The 12,577-nt window shown below is 35.0% G+C and overlaps 1 protein-coding gene across 17 annotated transcripts in view; it reads right to left on the bottom strand.

The window, feature by feature from the left end:
• Window positions 1-12,577, bottom strand: part of PARD3 (par-3 family cell polarity regulator) — a 696,667-nt gene that overhangs the window by 260,377 nt on the left and 423,713 nt on the right. For 7 of the 17 annotated variants that reach the window (XM_079769113.1, XM_079769103.1, XM_079769104.1 and 4 more), the window contains exons 17-19: window positions 7,410-7,561; window positions 6,321-6,365; window positions 1,288-1,515 (exon numbers count right to left, since the gene is read on the bottom strand). In XM_079769113.1, the coding sequence (XP_079625239.1) occupies window positions 1,288-1,515; window positions 6,321-6,365; window positions 7,410-7,561 (425 nt within the window). The remainder of the gene's footprint in view (window positions 1-1,287; window positions 1,516-6,320; window positions 6,366-7,409; window positions 7,562-12,577) is intronic. The other 10 variants (XM_079769120.1, XM_079769121.1, XM_079769106.1 and 7 more) reach the window with 4 other exon arrangements.

The following is a 12,577-nucleotide window of genomic DNA, read 5'->3' as shown; positions in this document are numbered from 1 at the left end:
TACCCATGCCTAAGAAGAAAAGGGCTCAGTCAGGGGAGAAAACAAGTAAGTCTGCCTACACCACCCAGCCTGGACTCCCTCCTTATGCAGCTTTTTAACAACAGGCCCTCCCCATGCCAATGTTTCCAGGGTGCACTACCTGCATCCTTACAAGACGTCCTGGATAACAAAAAAATGCTCTGCTCAGACACTGGTCTTCTTTTCAAAGCAACCTTCAATAGAGATTGCACTTTCATTTCAACAAGTGTTTGCAGCTGTCATACCACCTTACAAGGAAGTACACTCTGCCAGAGTCCCACAGAGCACAGACAATGGCAGGATACTGGGCACTGGGTCATGTTGCAAGGCAGGGATGCAGGAGCACAACTAGAAATGGGAACACAGATTCTGGAAAGGCCCAGCAACAGGAAGTGTGCTGTGAGAATCCGCAAGCCAGGCTCTGCAAAGGAAGAGCTAGCTGAGCTGACTTCTTTCTCATGACTGGAGCCATAAAACACCTTTTTCCCGAGGCATAGGATTGTACATATTGATAAAGGTTAATTTTTTTCTCAATATATGATGGAAAACATATTGTTCATTCATATTAACCTTTGACTTTTAATTGTCTTGGCTTAAAATATTTTGCAATTTGGAAATATACACTCACAAAAATATCTTGTTAGTTCAGTTTAAGGAAAGCATGATTAATTCATAAAAACAAAACAAAAATATGTTTTTAAAATCATAGATTACTAATATAGTCATTGAAGACATTACATTATACAAATACTTTGTTGCAGTGGTTTTCAAACATTTTGGTCTCAGGATACTTTTATGCTCCTAAAAATTATTAAGAACTCAAAATAAAAATATTATGTATTATCAATATTGAGTGAATTAAAACAGAAAGCTTAAAAATATTAATTACATTATAAAAATAAAATTTCATGTTAACAGGAATTATATTTTTACAAAAAATACCTGTTCTTCCAAAAATAATAGTGAGAACAATGGCACTGTTTTATATTTTAGCAAATCTCATTAAAACCTAGTTGAAAAGACAGATTCTCCTATCTGATCTGCATTCACTTTACCATAATGTCACATGACATGTTGCCTCTAAAACACCCCCCTGTATACTTGTGAGAGAATAAGAATAAAAAGATAAACAACTTCTTATTATGAAAGTAGTTTAGACCTCCCTGTGAAGGGTACTGTGAACCTCAGGGCTCCCGAAGTTCACTTTAAAAAACTGCTGCTTTATCAAGCTATTTGCAACTGCTTTTCTTTCTGACATTATAAACTTACATGTCTCCATGCCTTCATCATCATCATCCACTGTGGGTTTATCGTAAGACTTGTCAATGGCAGCTCTGAAGCTCTCGTTGCACCCCCTTCCTCTGATTATCCGAGGTCGTGGGCGATGGAAAGGAATATCTCCATTCAAAGTCACCTCAGCAACTGCTGTCTGCAGACTTTCTAATGAGCTTGACTTCTTCAGACCCAAGGAAGGCCCCACATCTCTGCTGGGGGAACCTTGGAGGGTTACAAAAATAAAATGTTAATTAGAATTAGTGGTGGAATTTATATTCCTGAACATTTATAAATTATGGAAAAAATTAAGTTGTTTTTATTTTTCCCAAATAGATATTAAATTTTGTCTATTTTCTTTATTTTCATGAGGTAAAACTTTAAGCTTTAAGTTATTAATTTCCATTTTTAGCCCAACAAGTGAAATTTTTGTCAGATCATCTATTCCAAGTTATGTAAATAATCTAAAAGAACCAGAATAACCCAAAGGCTCACTAGTAGAGCACAAATAATGAGAAGGCAAAGGTAAGCAACCAAGAGTACTTTTTTTAACTTCATCGAAATTAGTTTTTGATAGTTCAAAATTTGGAAATATATTTCCAATTTTTAACAGAAGTTACACTTTCATATCAATGAGCTCAGTCAAGTACAGTGCAGGTTCACAACTCATACCTGAAAGAGAGCACAAAAGACTACATGTCACCGATACCATTAGGGCACCCTGACACCAGGCTGAAACCTCGTTCTGGGCAGTATTAGCATTCTATGGAAAGAGTCAATACAAGACTTGAACAGAAACAAATTACATAAGGGCTCTCCCTAGAGAGAAGTAACGGAGGAGAGACTGAAGAGCTGACATGAGGAGTTAGACCTCCAGGCCTGGAAATATCTCCTTGAGAAAGATGTGCTAAATAGAAGGAAGAAGGCTTACCAATTACCAAAAAACATTTCAGTAAGATGGAGGGAAGAACTCAGAGAATTCACAATTTGCCCCTATTTCTTGAGATCTAGGGCAGAAACGCCTAAGATAACACCAAAAGCACCATGCTTTAGAAGGCAATCAAAACAGATTTCTTTAACGAGGTAAGCAAGTATCATCCATCACTGCCTGACCTGGGACTTAAAAGTAGATAAATTTAGCCTCTAGATGACTGAAGTACCTGTTTTGTACTACCAAGTGGGAAATCCAAGTTACAGAATTTGTTCTTCACGTACATGATTAGAAAGACTCCTGCAAACAAATGGGCAGGTAGGAGAGACTAGTTTTGTCTCTACATGGGTCATTAGCCCCTAGATTGATTAATAATTCAGGAGTAGTTTGGTATGGTATTACTAAAAGATATACGGTGATGACATAGGCTTTCTATGGCTCAGAGTGTAAAGCTGAGTAAAAATTAAATTCAGAGAGTCAAAACAAGAATTATCTTTTTAAGATTCATTTACATTACATCTTCACCTAATTTTCACAATGAGATAGCAATTTTAAGTTTAAATATGTAAAAATGTAACAGGCAGAAAGACAGACAGATGATTCCAATGAAGAAATATCCCATAATTATTGTGCTTGGGGAGAAAAAGATGATTTATTTAACTTTCTCAATGTAGGTTTGCATATATATAGATTATTTTATGACAAAAATTCACATAAACTATTTCTTTCCAGGATGATCAATATTACTTTTTCTCTTGATAACATTAGTATAACTTTTGACAAGTTTGTGTTCTAAATACCCGTAAAAGTTATGTCACAGGATGGAAAACAAATTTTGTTCCAAGTAACTGAACAAAAAGTAAGAAATCAAGGAACCAAAGTGAATAAAGCAAATATTTGGTGATTTCTTGGTTTCATAAAATGCACAAAATAAACTGATGAACTTTTACAGATCCAGCGACATAGAAGCATGGAACAGACAAGAACTGCAGAGGGAAGGCGCAGGTGGGGAGAGATTAACTGGTGAATTTATATGCATGTATGCATAGCCCATGGACACAGACAATTGTGTAGTGAAGGCCTGGGAGGGGCTGGTGTGGGGTTGAGAGGGTCAATGGGAAAAGAAAACAAAGGGGACCATCTGTAATACTTTCAACAATAAAGATAAATTGTAAAAAATAAATAAAAAATAAAAACTTGGAAGAAATATCCTTGGGTGATAGTTAACAAAAAATAAATTTAAAAATATACATAAACGCAGGCAAATCTGGGAAGCAAAACAAAGTATAACTAAACAAGCAATAGATATTTTGTAAGTGTAAATCAGAGGTTATACTGTAGAAAAACATTTTAACAAAATGTTGATAATTATCAATGGTGTGTATGGGATATATGACAGATCAATGAACTACTGTCTCTATATTAATATATGGTTAAAATTTTTCACAATAAAATGTTATAAGAAAAAGCATCTGTAATTTTTGAATCAATAACAGGGATCAGTAGACCTGGGGCCAAATCTGGGAAAAAATTTTGAAACAAATCTTGCCTGTTTGTTTGGATATATTTTATAGCTGCTGTATGCTACATCAGAATTAAGTAACTGCTATAATGGCCTACAAATATTTGCTACCTGGTCCTTTACAGAAAGAGCTTGCTGATTCTTGATCTGTAAAATGGATATTATTCACCTAAGTATTATATTTGTCAAAGAAACTTTAACAAAGGTTTAGTTAACTAATGTGTTTAAATTCCTGGATGAGGTTTAGTGAGATCCCTAATATTAAAAATTCTGCATTTACTATTAAGGAAAATTGAAAATTTGTTTCTCTATTAAAATATGGGCAAAGAATTAGTGGTATTTACAAAACACACAAAAAATCAATACCTTTTAATATTTAAATAATATTTAAAGCTCCTTATATAAATCTTTTAGTTCGTTAGGATACTTTACTTTTTCTATTCAAGGATTAAACTGTTAGCAACCCAATTCTCGTCTAATTCCTGTCCTCTCTTTTCTTTCAGAAAGTAAATTTACCTCCCAAATATCAGAAAACCCTTAATTCCAGGAATTAAATGAAAATAATCATCACACTATTTTCCCAAGGTCTCGTTTTCTATTCCTACCCCTCTTGCTGAAAAACAAGTACAGAATGTCTTTTGCAGGGGCAAAGGGAAATGGAATTCAATTTTAATTATAAAAGGCTATGGTTAGACAATCTATGCTAAAAATGCCACTATGACTTTACCAAAAAACTCTGGACTAAACTATAAAATCATGATAATCTTAACAATTCAAGTGAAGTGAAATGAGAAAAATAACTGAAAATGTGTTGTCTATATAATAATTTTTTTTTTTGCCCCAGCCCAAGTTTTTCCAATTTAATTTGTAGGATGGACTGCACATAGTAAAAAAAGAAAAAAAAAAGCTCTTTATATTTAGGAAGTTAAAACACTATAAACACAATTCAATTAAGGTGATAAAATTTCCCTCTCACCATGAAAGTTATTTAATGTTTCCAGTTAAAATCTGAATATCATTATATTTAATCACAATGAATTGTTCTATTCTGTTTTAGTAGTAGTGAGTTGTTTAAATTAAGTATTTTCCTTTATTTTATCTAATTGGCATAATGTAAAAATTCATGTTCTTTATTGAATTTTTTTCACTTTGGTTTTTATGAACATTAATTTGGACAGAAGTTACTTCCTAAAAGTACTGTACAATAATATCTCCAAAAACTAATAACTAATTTGCATATGGAAACTATCAAAAATTATTTTCTTTAGCCTTATTTCAAAATTTAAATGAATTTTATGTTTGATAAGAGAAATAACTACTTACTAACAGCTGAGGCTATAGTCAATTGCCTTGCACTATAGTGAATCCATGATTTATTGGATATCATTTTTACAATCCATCTTTTACTCTACAGAATGTGAAAACTCCAATTCACAATCATCTTTACATACATATGTAGGATACACATTTTCAAATCAATTACTACTGTAGGTTAAAAAGGTGAATTGAACCTAATTAGTGGTAAGTGGTATAACTGCTACATCATATTGGGCCTAGAATAATTAAAACACTATTCTCATTGGACAAAGCACATTACTTTAACTGTAAATAAAAAATTTCCTTTTATTATATTCATAAAATAACATGAAAAGTAAAATATACTATAATGCAAAATCCCAGTTCAATATAACCCATTGTTTCTATAGAATGGTTTAGACAGCATTCTGAAGTCACCCTAAATAGTTAACAAAACAAAATAACAAAAACTTTTATTATTTTATTAATTTATTCATCCTCATCTGAGGCTATTTTTCCATTGATTTTTGAAGAGAGTGGACGAGAGAGGGAAAGACAGACAGAAACATTGATTGGTTGCTTCCTGCATGCGCCCTAACCAGGGCCTGGGCCAGGGAGGAGCCTGTAACTGTGTTGTGTGACCAGAATCACACCGGGACCCTTTGGTCTGCAGGCCAAAGCTCTATCCATTGAGCCAAACTGGCTAGAGCACAAAAACTTTTAAACAGGTTCACAAAGTTAAGATAAGGAACAATATGTATAATACAGTCTAATTTCAATGTCAGGTAACTATGAGCTAATTCTTGCATTAGAAAAAAAAGGTTTTCTGAGTGAATAATGACAGTAATTACTAGACATTGTCCTTCGATGACAAATATTTACACTTGTGCTATTATTACCCTTTTCAAATAAAAGTCACCACTTTCAAAATATGTCTTTGGATGTTAATCTAGGCAAAATAAATAATTTAAAAACAAAAGTCTACCCAAGAGATCATGTCTTCAGGATTTTGATTTTTCTTAAATTGTGACAAAACATTCCTACACAAATATAATAAAGGAAATCTAGATTGTTTAAGCAATTTTGAAGCACTAAATTACATTTCAATTTAGATGTACTACACTGATAAATTTCTCCTAACAGAAACTTTTTCTTCTTGTACAATGAAAATATCCATGCAAGACTGGAATACATACATACAGTATGATTGGCAGCTCTATAATTATGATAAGCTTCTTGGACCACAGTTTCTATGGCAACAGTTTAATGGTCCATTCTTACCTGCTTTCTGGTCATCCACTGTATTGAGTTTAGTCTCGTCAGCTACTGTTAAAAGGTAAATGTATAATGGTTAGCCCAGTTAGTCCCACAGCCCAACATGCTTCAACCATTCCCAGATCTTTTCAGTTATGTGATAATTCTTATGTAATATTTCATGCAAATAATATGAAAACTCAAGCAAATATATATAATCAAAAGGGGGGGGGGGGGGGAAGCAGTGTCTCCATGCAAATATGCCAGTCATTTCATTTCACAGACATGGAATGTTATTTATGTTAGCATATCATAATTAGCCAAAGCAATGTATTGCCAAATTTTTCTTTTATGCATGTAAAATGTAATTAATTTAAATTAATGTTTTTAGTCTTGAAGTATAAAAAGCCACCAAGGAACAGCATAAATAAGTTACAGTTGATTAACAAAGGGTTTAAAAATCATTCAATCAGTTTACAGACATGATTATTTTATTTGTTTGTTTGTTTGGGTGGATTAGAATTTAAAAAGAGACACTACCTAATTGGTGTTTGATTGAACCACTATGGTTATTTTCCTGCTCTCATTTGCTTCAAATACTTTCTACAATAGTCTCTCAAATTATTATTCAATTAAATGCCTTTCTTCTCAACACATGAGAGTTTCTATTAAATAAACCTTAAAGAATAGCATTAAAAAGAAAATATGAAGTACCCAAATTCTAGACATGGATTGAGATAATGATTTTTCTCCAAAACTTTTTCTTTTAGTTCAGAATGCCAAAACCAAACAAATATTATTTCAATGAAATTGGTTTTAAACAGCCAGTGTTAAAACATTTCATTGCTTCAAATAAAGATACATGAATATAGCATGATATGCACCATGTGTTTATTTCTTTTCTCATTAGAAAACATATATATTAATATATTGCACATTATATAAACATGCCATTTATGAGAAATATGTTTATCTCAAACTCTGAGGAAAATTAATTTTTGCCAAATTATCACATTTCTTTTCTCTATTGCTTCAAGTAAACAACATGTATTTGGGACCATCAATTTTAATCTGAAAGCATCTATATAGATAAAGATTCATGGAGACTGTACTCACTACCTAAATCCATGCTTTTTGATTTTCGTGTTTTAACGATATCCAATTGACTGGCATCTGAAAATTGCTTTGTGCGTTTTTCTGACATACTCTGGCGTCCAAATCCTTCTCGTTGAAAAGCAAGAACTGGATCAACATCTGGACTCAAAGAGCTGGTGTGAAAAGAAAGAAAAACATAAACATATTTACTAAAAATAGAAGACATTCAATTTAGGAAAGTTCATATATACCTGTGTATATGAGTGTGTGTATAAGTATATTCCTCAAAAATATTTAAACTAAATTACACAAATATAATACAGTTTTTAAAACTGTGGCTGTATAGTAATAGGAAGACACAACATTAATTTACATTTAGTAATTCTTTCTCCATGTGAGTTCTCTCCTCTTCTACTTTCCTCTGACATTTTCCTCACTCTACTTGACAATACATTATTATTTTTAAATGATTATCAAAAATAAGCCTTGTGTCTTTTAGACATTAAAATGATTGAAAATTTCAGGAAACTTTCATATATTAATACAAATATTGGCAGCAAACAAGTCACTATATAAATTGAAAATGAATAGAAGTTTTAAAAAAGATATACGTTTTCTGATCTTCTTATATATATCCTTTATCTGGGGTTACAGAAAATAAAACCAAAGCACCTTATGGCATGTAGTTTCATAAGGATGTAGTTTCTCTGCAATACTTAATCAACTGAGAAGGTCAACTCAACAATCTTTATTAGAACCTATTCTGATTAAGGCCTCCTACTGGGTACCAAAGTCAAAAGACCTCTGATCTCACCTGGCTGGCATGGCCAGGAGGTCATGGTTCGATTCGCAGTCAGGGCACATGCCCGGCTTGCGGCTCGATCCCCAGTGTGGGGCATGCAAGGAGGCAGCCGATCAGTGATTCTCTCTCATCATTGACACTTTACTCTCTCTCTCCCCCTTCCTCTCTGAAATCAGTAAAAATGTATTTAAAAAACAAAGAAAAAGATCTCAGATCTCTGAGTTCCTAAGAAAAATACCAAACCAGAAGTATATAGCAGAAGCTGTGGCTGCCATAGCTGAGAGAATAAACAGTATTTGAGGAAGTCAGGAAAAGCAAGACTTAGACTAGATGACATTTGATATGGTCATACCAACACAGTGGCTGAAGCAGAGATGATGAAGTGTATGGCAAACCATTGGAACAGGATACAGTTTGATGTGTTTTCCCAATGGAAGTGGCAGGGATGATAGGAAATCACTCCTATTTGTAAAAACCTGTAAAGACTTTAAAAGGCATCTCACGTTTTCTGAGCACAGCCCATACAATGAAAATCATTTTGCTCTGGGCACACTGAGAAAATAAATAGCTTTCCTATGTCGGGGCTGTGCCACCTTGCCTATCTGACCAGGTAGCAGAATGTGCCTCCCCAGTTAACTAATCTGCTGGAATGTGTGGGGGCCACTTCCCCTATGTCAGCTGGGTTCATGACAACCTTCCTCATGCTCCTGACGGAAGCAAGCTTCACGGGCCCTTTTTGAGAATTATCCTCCATATTGGGAAAAGGATAGTGATCTAGTTTGGATATCTGTAAGATATTAAGTTACAGCTTACTGAGCATAAAATAACTGGCTCTTACAAAGTAGCTAAACCAAAACTGGTGAAAAGGAAGACATCAAGGAAAATGCTCTGATGTCAGGCTAGGTCAGTGGTTGGCAAACCGCGGCTCGCGAGCCACACGTGCTCTTTGGCCCCTTGAGTGTTCTAACGCCGCTTCTTCAAAATAGACTCGCCCAGACCGAAAACCGACTTCTGCGCATGGGCCACGAAGTTTCAATCGCACTGTACGTGTGCGCCCGTATGTGGTATTTTGTGGAAGAGCCACACTCAAGGGGCCAAAGAGCCGCATGTGGCTCGCGAGCCGCGGTTTGCCAACCACTGGGCTAGGTGAACTGAAATGTATTGCCCGCATGTCCTACATGCTCAATAGAGAGAATACTAGTTGCTTCATCCATCTCACAAGGCCCATGAGAGAATTCAATGACATAGGTGAAAGCCCTTTGTAAACTGCAAAACCCTATACAAAATAACTTATTATTGCCCAACACTTTCTCAAATTAAAAAGGTAATACAAAATATGATAATGGAAATAGGATCCTTAAAAACCACACAAAGGAATACTCTTTCTCAATCTTTTCCACCAAATACAAAGAATTCCCCTAGAATGAGGCAAGGTAAGTGTCTAGGGCTCCGAATTTAAGGCAGCACTCACTCTCAGGACCATGCAAGTTCAGGGTTGGAACCTGCGAGTGAGTGCCTCCTTACATTTTTAACCCTGGGCAAGTACCCTGCCTCACCCTAGTCCTGGCCCAGGTACTGAAAAAGGACATACCCACAGAGACTGGGAGGTGAGCCCAAGGCAATAACAATGTATTTTTGTTTTTGTTTTGTAAAACACTATCATATATGTATATGCCCTAATGAAGTTATTTTGTTTATATTCTACACTAACTCTTTCCATTTTTAACATATATTTTCCTATAAAACTTTATCTTGAAGCCTTATGTGCCCACTCACATCCAAGGATGCTTACAGGCAGCTGATATTTGAACAACACTGGGGTTACTAGAGCCAACTACCCCCACCCCCCAGCAGTCAAACATCCATATGTTTTTAATCCCCCAAAACTTAAGTTGTCCTTCAGTATCCATAAGGATTGGTTCCAGGACCCTCCACAAGTACTGAAAATCCATGGATACTAAGTTCTCAATATAAAATGGTGTACAGCAATCATACAGTCAGCCCTCTGTATCTGCAGACTTCTGATCACAGATGGAAAACAGTACAATATTTATTGAAAAAAATCTACGTTAAGTGGACCCATGATGTTCAAGGGTCAACTGTACTGTGTATATAGGTATGTACAGAAATAGTGAGCATTATATATATAATTGTATATTATTTATGCATATTTCTTAAATATATATGCTTGTGTGTTATGCTTACATAGTAGTATTCAGATACTACTATGCTTACAATTTCCAAAGCACATACATCCCAATTTAAATATACAGTCCTAGAAGTGAAAAATTAAAACCCATATAATTAAAATCCAGTAATGGAAAACTCGAAATAACACATTTTCAATAAAATTACTTTTTTATATGTTGAAAGTTGATCTCTTCAACCATTCTGCATGTTTGTTTGTTTTAGTATCATGTGGAATATTTTAAAATCTGAACTCCAATAAGGCATCAAATTGATGAACAGAATGAATTTGAAATACAATTTTAATAAAATTACTGGTAAAAATTTTTCAAAGAAATATAAATTGTTATTGATAATGCTATTTGAAAACTACTTATCATATTTCATAAACTAATTTTATATCCTCTAAAGTTATGTTGTCATTAAAATTAGATATACTGTTTTCCCCATAAACCATTGTTAATGTTCCCTAAATCAACTAATGGATTGAAAAAAGTATATTCTATTAGTTAAAAAATTAAAATTTTAGCCATTTGACATATTTATCATTCCAGTACAGTGAACTGTAAACACACACAATTTAAAATGTCAAATGAGTTGGTGAATTAATGAGTCTTAATATAACTAAATATTCTTAAACCATGACATATTAATTCTTCCCTATCAATAGACCCATTAAACTACTTTCAGACACAATAAACAGTACAGTAGAATACATAACAAGTTATATTTCAGGACTAACAGCTGACTCTTTAAAGAATGTAACCATATCCTGACCCCTAATGTTATTAAAATTCCAATTATTAATCCTGTCTTATTTCCCTTTTGTTTTCATAAAATTTTCATCAAGGATTAGGGAGATATTGTCAGGTTGAAAAGCTTACATTTTCTGCTGTGATTCAGAACAGCTGCCATTCTTGTTTAGATAACCCTTTATTCATATTGTTTTCCTTGCCCCACATCCCCCACAGAAAAATCATACAAGTCCTCGCCATTTCAGGAATCCCTTCAGGGAAGATAATGCCACAATTAATTCCTGCTAGTTATTTATTTGCTTTCACCAACACAGAGACCCCGATGGAACTATTCCTCTGCCACCTTCACAATTTCCCATCATGGCAGAGATTCAAAGGCTTTTGTCCCGAAGATGAATGCTCTTCCCTGTTGTTGCTCTCACTTCAGAAAGATAAAATCTGTAGCAGCAAATGTAAAGGCATCTGTGGAGTTCAAATGGGGGTTTACTTAAACACATTCAGATAAGTTATTATCATGGGGGCTCGACTGGAGGTCTATTTTTATTGGTATATATATACATATATACATACATATATATATACATATATATATATATATGTATATATATATTATTTTTTTTTTTTAAAGAGAGGAAGGAAGAGGGATAGGAGAGATAGAAACATCAATGATGAGAATCATTGATCAGCTGCCTCTTGCATGCCCCCTACTGGGAATCGAGCCTGCAACCTGGGCATGTGCCCTGATGGGGGAATCGAACCAGCGACCTCTTGGTTCCTGGGTCGATGCTCAATGGCTAAGCCACACTGGCTGGGCTGGAGGTCTATTTTTAAATCCTGTGTTTCAATAAGAGAATTAAGGAAAGAGAGAGAAAAAGAGATAAGAGATAAGAGATGAGAAAGAGAACGAGAACGAGAAAGAGGAAGAGGAAGAGGAAGAGGAAGAGAAAGATAAGAAGAGAGTAGGAGAAGGGAGGGGAGGGGAGAAAGAAAGAGAGATATGGACTTTTCAAGGGTGCAAATAAAAGGTGAGATTGTTCTCAAAGAACACTGATCCATGGAGAACTGACCCATGACCGGGATGTGTTTCATGAGCTCATGAGAGGAATGGGGGAAGAGGACTGCGGGGGTCGTTCATTTTGTTAAGGTCATCACTAAAATGTTAACACAAATAAATGCCAGTCACCAGGACTCATCCTATCTAATATTTATTGTTGATGCAAGTCTAGGGAAGAGGAGGAAACAGAAATGGGTAAGTGGTGAAGGAACAACACTATAATCCCATATAATAATAGAGGAATATGCAAATTGTCCGGGACGCCGTAATGTCACAACCGCTCAGCAGGAGGCATGTACAGAAGGAGCGGGTGGGCGGGGACTGCCATCACCAGAAGAGCCGCCGTGGCCCAGCCCGGGGTGGCCCCCGGCGGAGGCAGCCCCCACACGGC

This window comes from Cnephaeus nilssonii (assembly GCF_951640355.1).
Source record: "Cnephaeus nilssonii genome assembly, chromosome: 4".
NCBI classification, from domain to species: Eukaryota; Metazoa; Chordata; class Mammalia; order Chiroptera; family Vespertilionidae; genus Cnephaeus; species Cnephaeus nilssonii.
Note: the sequence above shows the minus strand (reverse complement) of the source record. Positions and strands in the feature narration are given on the sequence as shown.